The sequence below is a fragment of the Mastomys coucha genome, unplaced genomic scaffold (assembly GCF_008632895.1).
Source record: "Mastomys coucha isolate ucsf_1 unplaced genomic scaffold, UCSF_Mcou_1 pScaffold1, whole genome shotgun sequence".
Taxonomy (NCBI): Eukaryota; Metazoa; Chordata; class Mammalia; order Rodentia; family Muridae; genus Mastomys; species Mastomys coucha.
Window position 1 is genome coordinate 68,077,265 of NW_022196891.1, and position 7,654 is coordinate 68,084,918.

The following is a 7,654-nucleotide window of genomic DNA, read 5'->3' on the forward strand; positions in this document are numbered from 1 at the left end:
GAGAGAGAGAGAGAGAGAGAGAGAGAGAGAGAGAGAGAGAGAGAGATTGTTTAGTGACATTAAAAGAAAACAAGCTGGGTAGTGGTGGCACACACCTTTAATCCAAATACTTGGGAGGCAGAGGCAGAAGGATTTTTAAGTTAGAGGCCAGCCTGGTCTACAGAGTGAGTTCCAGGACAGTCAGGGCTACACAGAGGAAACCCTGTCCCAAACCCTCCCAATTCTCCTCCCCCCCAAAAAAAAAAATTAAAAAAAAAAAGAAAGAAAGAAAGAAAGAAAGAAAGAAAGAAAAGAAGAATTGACCAGCAAGTGCTTTAGCTGACTTTAAGGAAGTGACAGATCCTTATTGTTGTTTAAAATAAGAAATTTTAAGATTTACAAAGACAGTAAAGGCCCAAATAACCACAAAGAGACAGAATTCTTAGGACTGAAGAAGTGCCGACAGTGCCTCAGAATACTGATCAGGATGGGCAAGGTGGCTCAGCAGATTAAGGCGTTTCCTTCCCACCAAGCCTAGAGACCTGAGGTTAATTCCTGGGACCCACAGGATAGAAGGAAACTCACTTCACCAAGCTATTCTCTGACTTTCATGTGTACACACACACATACACACACACACACACACACTACAAATAAATAAAATGAAAAGAAGTCTATGGACTCTCATCAGGTGAATTTCTAAAAACAATTGCAGTCAAGAATTATGAAAGAATATGAGAATGATTGGCTCAGTTGGGACTCGAGGACCAGGATGAAATGTCCTAATAACGAGTAAGAACACAAAGACATGCCTACTTCATGCTTCACTAAAACCTCGCCACCAAACACCAAATGCAGAACTTTGGCACACTCTTACTTCATTCAATAAAACAAACTTCAAAACAGCAAATGGCAAAAGCAAAAGGAATTTGTTTCTCTTTAAAAAGTACTTACATCTGACCCCATACTTCTGGTGGCACTTTGTAGAATGGGTTTAGTCACGGAAAGCTTTCCGTTCACCGGGCTGTTCACCACAGGGGCTGGCACCACATTCACTACATGGTTAGGTAGCTGCGTGGTTCCTCCGGTGACAGCAAGAACTGGCTGAGCAGATGGCAGAACTGTGGGGCTCTGAAGTTGAACCACAGTAGGCTGAGAGAGCAAAACAGTCTGACCTGGGTTAGAAAAGAGAGAAGGAGTCAACGAGTGCGTAACTCAGTAACAGAGCAGCCGAACATCCAGCTCTGTTTTACAGAGAAACAGAGACCTTCCATAGATAAGACACCACAGAGGCAGCACATGCAGGGGGATTCTGCTGTTGTGTTTGTAATGGGACCAATTAAGTTCACTATCTTTGAGCTATCATTAACAATCTAGGCAGATTTAGTGGTACAAGTCCTGGCAGCTGAGAGGCTGAGGCAGGGGGACCACTCAAGCCCAGAAACCTGAGGACAGTTTGGACAACACAGCAATACCCAACTGAAAAATGTAAAAAAAACCCAAAACAAACAGCAGTGAGATGGCTCAGTGGTTAAACGTGCTTGCTGATCTTCAGAGAGACAGAATTTGATTTCCAGTAGCCATATGAGCAGACCACAATTGCACAGAATTCCAACTCCAGAGGTGTGGGCACCATCTTCGGACCTCCTTGAGTAAGTGTGTATGTGCATAGGGACACACACACATACACACAATTTAAATTTAAATACTTTTTACAAGTAGGCCTGACAACGCAGGCCGTAACTGTAGCCACTAAGGAGGGTAAAGTGGGAGAATCAGAAGTTCATTCAGATTCTCATCTCACAGAGTACATAAAAAGAAGACTGGGATGCAGCTCAGCGCAGCGCAGCTCAGCTCAGCGCAGAGGGCTTGCCTAGAATCTACAGTACAGAGGGCTTGCCCAGGATGCAGCTCAGTGCAGAGGGCTTGCCTAGGATCTACAGTACAGAGGGCCTGCCTAGGATCTACAGTGCAGAGGGCTTGCCTAGAATCTACAGTGCAGAGGGCCTGCCTAGGATCTACAGTGCAGAGGGCCTGCCTAGAATCTACAGTGCAGAGGGCCTGCCTCGGATCTACAGTGCAGAGGGCCTGCCTCAGATCTATAGTGCAGAGGGCCTGCCTCGGATCTATAGTGCAGAGGGCCTGCCTAGGATCTACAGTGCAGAGGGCCTGCCTCGGATCTATAGTGCAGAGGGCCTGCCTCGGATCTACAGTGCAGAGGGCCTGCCTCGGATCTATAGTGCAGAGGGCCTGCCTCGGATCTATAGTGCAGAGGGCTTCCCTAGGATGCACAGGGCCCTGGGTTTAATCCTCAGTACTGAAGAGTTGGGAGTGGGAACAAAAATACTCACTAGAAACATGAGCAAACCAGGCAGTTCATTTTTATCCTTTTCAATATAACAAGATATAACCAATTTGTTGTCATATGTACATTCTCCAGTTACTAGCCTCTGAATTTTATTAGTACTATATGAATTTTTCTTATTTTAAATAAGATTTACAAATATATACATATACAAAAAGAGTCAAGTGACTACAAGTGTCCAAAACTATAAAGCTTTAGTGGAGAGGCACAGCAACCGCCTTTCTGATCCCCACCTAACCAACCGCCTTTCTGATCCCCACCTAACCAACCGCCTTTCTGATCCCCACCTAACCAACCGCCTTTCTGATCCCCACCTAACCAACCGCCTTTCTGATCCCCACCTAACCAACCGCCTTTCTGATCCCCACCTAACCAACCGCCTTTCTGATCCCCACCTAACCAACCGCCTTTCTGATCCCCACCTAACCAATGGTCTTCACATTGTTTCCTAGTCCTTGCAGCTGCCATTGTCTTCAACCTGTGCTCATCCGAGAAGAACTGCATCACTACCCTCAGGAAAGCACAACTCATGGCCCTGATCTGTTAAAACTGCACCTGCCTGGTTCCTTTCCTTTGTCAATTTTATAAGGTATTAAAAGCCTTGCTAATATCCGTAGTAGTTGGTTTTATCTAGCTGAATAAAGGTACTATTATAACCAGAAACTAAACTTCAATAAAACCTTATAATTTTTCTTCAAGGAAAAACAGGCATTTTGCATTTAAACAGTTTAAGACGGCTTATAAAGCTCAGTTTCATATTTCAAAGGGTCCGGAAAAACTGAAAATCAAAATAATACTTTCAGAACACCTGTTTGTTAAGAACATCTGTCATGGCTAAAAAAAGATCAAATTCATAAAATAAAATTCTTTGTTTCAGTGACCTTGAAAAGTAGACCAGAAGTAGAATTCAAATGTTACCAACTTTTCCCAATGCAGTTATCAGTACTTACCAGGAGTAAGTTTGTAAGTTTGTGCCAGAGACCTAGGAGGTGAGAGACCAGGGAATCAAAGGGAGGGACCTTGGACAGGATGCTCTACAGTAGGGAGAGGGAACTTGGAGAGCCCACCTCCAGCAGAAAGTCAGGGCATCAAGTGAGGGAGAGGTTGTCATCCCACGGTCAAAGCCCTGATCCAGAATTGTTCCTGTCTGAAAGAACTGCAGGGATGGAAAGGGAGTGGCGCCTGAGGAACAGAAGGTTCAGCTCATGTACTACCAGGCACTGCCCCCTCCTTTATTCCAGGCCGTATTTCTAGTGGGGAACCCTAAAGTTCCCCACTGTCTTCACTGTATTTAAGTCAAGGGCCCTCTAAATATTTTAGGCATGTTCAAGAGAGAATGGCAGGAACCACTGAATTGATTGTAATATGTTCAAAAAGAGAAGACTCTCATAGCTACGTGCTAAGTGCTGACCAGGCCACAGATACAATGCAAAGGACTGTTGGGGCCTTCAGGAGTTAGCAACTGAACATGGTGACCACTGTTCCTGCTGTGGAAGCACATAAAACAGAGCACACCAAAGGGTTGTTTATCCATTTTGGCATGCTCAAAATCTTCTCTAGCTTTATATGCAAATCCCCTCAATGGAAGACAGCTGGATTCAATACTAAACACTTCTATATATTACCACTAATTGTGATGGTCAGATTTTTCTTAACATTCTTCAAAAATTTCAAACTATATATCAAACATTTATAGAATACCTACTTTCTCTAAAATAGCACACGTGTGGCAATGTGATCAAATATTTCTTTGCACCAGTCTTTCTTATCTATAAAATGCAAATATTAATACCTATCCCAAGAGACACATAGTGATTAAATAAGATAATGTATTTTAGCACAGAGAAGAATGGCACATAATAACAGTTTGGCATACATTCATTATTAACACTTTTTCTGTTTAGTAGTAGCTTCCATGTATTATTAACTCATTAGTTCTCATTGTTATATAACTATTTATACAAATTTAAATCTCAAACTAAAAAGGTAAAATTCTGAGAATAAAACTGATTATACTTCATCATTTTTTTAGGCAAAATATTATAATTATTTACCAAGATCTGGCTAGCCAGACCTCTTGGCTTCACTCTGGCTTCCTTCTTACTAGATGTTACTCTCTAAGTTCCCTAAGTTCAGTAATTTTTAATATTATGGAAGAAGTCTGACAGAAACACAGAAGTCATGCAAGAGACTTTCCTCTCTATCCTTCACGACCCAACCCCCAACACACCCGTCAATTACCAACCCTTACATTGCTAGACTTAGTCAAAGCTCTACTTCTAATCCTGGTTCTACATTTTCAAATATTCTAGGCTTTAACCATCTTTCAACTGCACTACTTATAACATTCTTACAGGGCAAAAAAAGACTTAGAAACAAAAAATACATTAAAAAAATAGCTCAGGTTGGCAGAATTCAAGAGAGAATGCCAGGTGAGTTAGACCAACACAAAGGTTTGTAGAAAATAATGACATGGTAGTGTAAAGTTAGAAAACTTAACTGGAACCAAATTTCGAAGAACTTTAACCCAACTCTAGAGAATCTAGACTTAAGCCAGCAGAAATTACATGTGTTCCATTTTTCCTTTTTGTGCATGTGGTATATGCATGTGTATGTTTTCATGTGTATGCACATGTGTGTGGAGACCAGAGGCTGCTGTTGTGTGCTTCGTCAGTGGCTCTCCGCCTTATTGTTTGAGACAGTCTCTCACTGATACTGGGGTTTATCAGCTAGCCAGGCTGAGCAGGGACCGCCAGGACCTGCCTACGTCCAGAGAAGAACTAGAACACCCAGCTCTCTAGGTGGGCGCTGGGAATCTGAGCTCAGGTCCTTGTGCTTATGTGGCAAGCATTTTGCTGACTGTGTCATCTCCCCAGCACTTTCTTCCTCTCACTCCAAGTTCAAATTTTAGAAAAAGTGTGAAAGATACATATTAAATCTTCAGATTATAATATTAATACCAAAGATTATATTATAAAAACAAACGCGTTTATTGGCACATGCTCATCAATAATACAGTTTTCAGATAATATGAAATTATTGAAATTCAAAATATATGATTTTAATCTCTGGAATTGATAAGCTGCTCAAAAAAGAACAATCTGTGTTTTGCTATAGATCTTGGACTGGCAGTGGTGGTGAATGCCTTTTATCCCAGGCACAGGCATGCGATCTCTGAGTTCGAGGCCAGCCTGGTCTACAAAGTGAGTTCCAGGACAGCCAGGGCTACACAGAGAAACCTTGTCTTAAAAACAAAAAAGGCAAAACCAAAAAAGATCTCTTATTACTTCAACATAGCCAAGAGTTTACAACAAACTCTTGAGGGTACTCCCTCATTTACACACTGCCAAGTTAACAGCATACTTTGGCTTTTATACATGTGCGTTAATAGCTGTGGGAACTACAATGAGGTTCTTCATGAATTTAAATTCTTTTTTTTTTTTTTAAAGATTTATTTATTTAAGTACACTGTAGCTGTCTTCAGACACCCCAGAAGAGGGTATCAGATCTCATTACGGATGGTTGTAAGCCACCATGTAGTTGCTGGGATTTGAATTCTTGACCTTCGGAAGAGCAGTCAGTGCTCTTAACTGCTGAACCATCTCACCAGCCCAAATTTAAATCTTTAGCCTTTGAAAAGACACAAATCATTTTGAGGACTTAGAAATACTTTAGGTACTAGTCCTAAAACTCTATTTATGAATATACACTAAATCTTGGGCCTTATTTCAAAGGGTTGGTAAACTCTTTTTGCAAATCACAAGAACACTTGCTATTTTTCCTATTTAATAAACAAGTAGGAATGCTGCTCCTGAATGAAGGCAGGCATTTCAAATTGTTTGTCAATTAGTTTTGTTCTTTTATAATAGGTTTTTACCCATACATACATTCTTTTGTTTAGTTGTTTTTATCAATGTTCTATTGTCCATGATCAAGATCAAATTTATGAAACTTTCCCTATCGAAACCATGCTCCAGAGAAATAAGCTAACCAATCTTAAATTCAAATATGACCATAAATGCAAATATGACATTGGTATTTATTTACATATGCCCTATTAACTCCTAGTACTAATTAGTGCCAATTAATTCAATCTTGAGAAATGAGTACTGCACAAATTTTCCCCCAGCCATGTGTACACAGATTAATGTAAGTACCAAGATGACTAAGCTGCCTAAGAGATGTCATATATCTCAAGATTATCAAAACCTCAAACCTGAATTTCTGTCACTACTTTAGACATTTTGACTTTCTTGTAGAATCATGAGTGCATGAGGCCATCTGGTGGATAAAATATAGAAAAACACCGATGCTGAGCTAGTTGGCAAGTCAGGTCTTCTAAAACCTAGTTCAATGCCCTGCTTACCAAACTACACAGTCTCCTCAGAAATTAAGAGCCAGATTTATTGCTTAACACATCCTGATTTGAAATGGTCTTTATTATTTTAAATCCTAACCACCCATAAAAACCCAAACCAAAACCAAAAGGCCACAGCCACAATAATCTCAGAGTAAAATAGCAATACAATGTCTCCCAAAGTTTCTTCCTCATTCTAAGTGGTTTCGTGTTAAAAGCCTCAGCTGGGTGGGGCACACACTTTAGTGCCGGCACTCAGGAGGCAGAAGCAAGCGCATCTCTGTTGGTTTGAAGCCAGCTGCTCTACTTACAGAGTTCCAGCCCAGTTAAGGACATATGAGACTCTACCTCAAAAGAGCAAGAGAAAAAGAAATGAAGAAAAAGGAGGAGGAGGAAGAGGAGAAGGAAGAGAAGAAGAGGAGGAAGGAGGAAGAAGAAGAGGGAGAGGAGGAGGAGGGAGAGGAGGAGGAGCAACAACAGTAGCACCTTGAATACAGATATCATCACAATAAAAACTGTAAGAGAAAAAGAAGCAACAGTTATGATCTGTAGTGTTCCATCTCTGCAAGGACAGGAACCATGTTAGTTGTCTCTGCAAAATCCTTACAACCAAGGACATTTCCTGATTTGATGGCACATGCTGAAAACAATTTAATACAAACTAAAATGAAGTGTGTACTATAAGCCTTCTTTCTTTCTTTCTTTCCTTCCAATAAACACCGAGCACCACAATTGGCTTGGTACCTTTGGTGGGTGCAGGCTGGATGCTGATAATTGACTGCTGCTTTGCCAGTGGCACAAGGGCTGGCAGGGTCTGAATGATGATGGCTTTTGCTGGGACTCTGGCGTCTGTCTGAGTCTTGGGTGCTGCTGGAAGTAATAAAGGCTTGGGCTGAGCTGAAGGTTTTGAACTCATCTGAATTTTTTTCTTTGGAGTCAGACCATGTTCTAGA

General features: G+C 41.2%; 1 protein-coding gene across 3 annotated transcripts in view; it reads right to left on the reverse strand.

Moving 5' to 3' along the window:
• Atf6 (activating transcription factor 6) overlaps window positions 1-7,654 on the reverse strand; it is a 159,810-nt gene that overhangs the window by 127,651 nt on the left and 24,505 nt on the right. For all 3 annotated transcript variants that reach the window (XM_031388936.1, XM_031388925.1, XM_031388913.1), the window contains exons 7-8: window positions 7,446-7,649; window positions 934-1,154 (exon numbers count right to left, since the gene is read on the reverse strand). In XM_031388936.1, coding sequence (XP_031244796.1) covers window positions 934-1,154; window positions 7,446-7,649 — 425 coding nt within the window. The remainder of the gene's footprint in view (window positions 1-933; window positions 1,155-7,445; window positions 7,650-7,654) is intronic.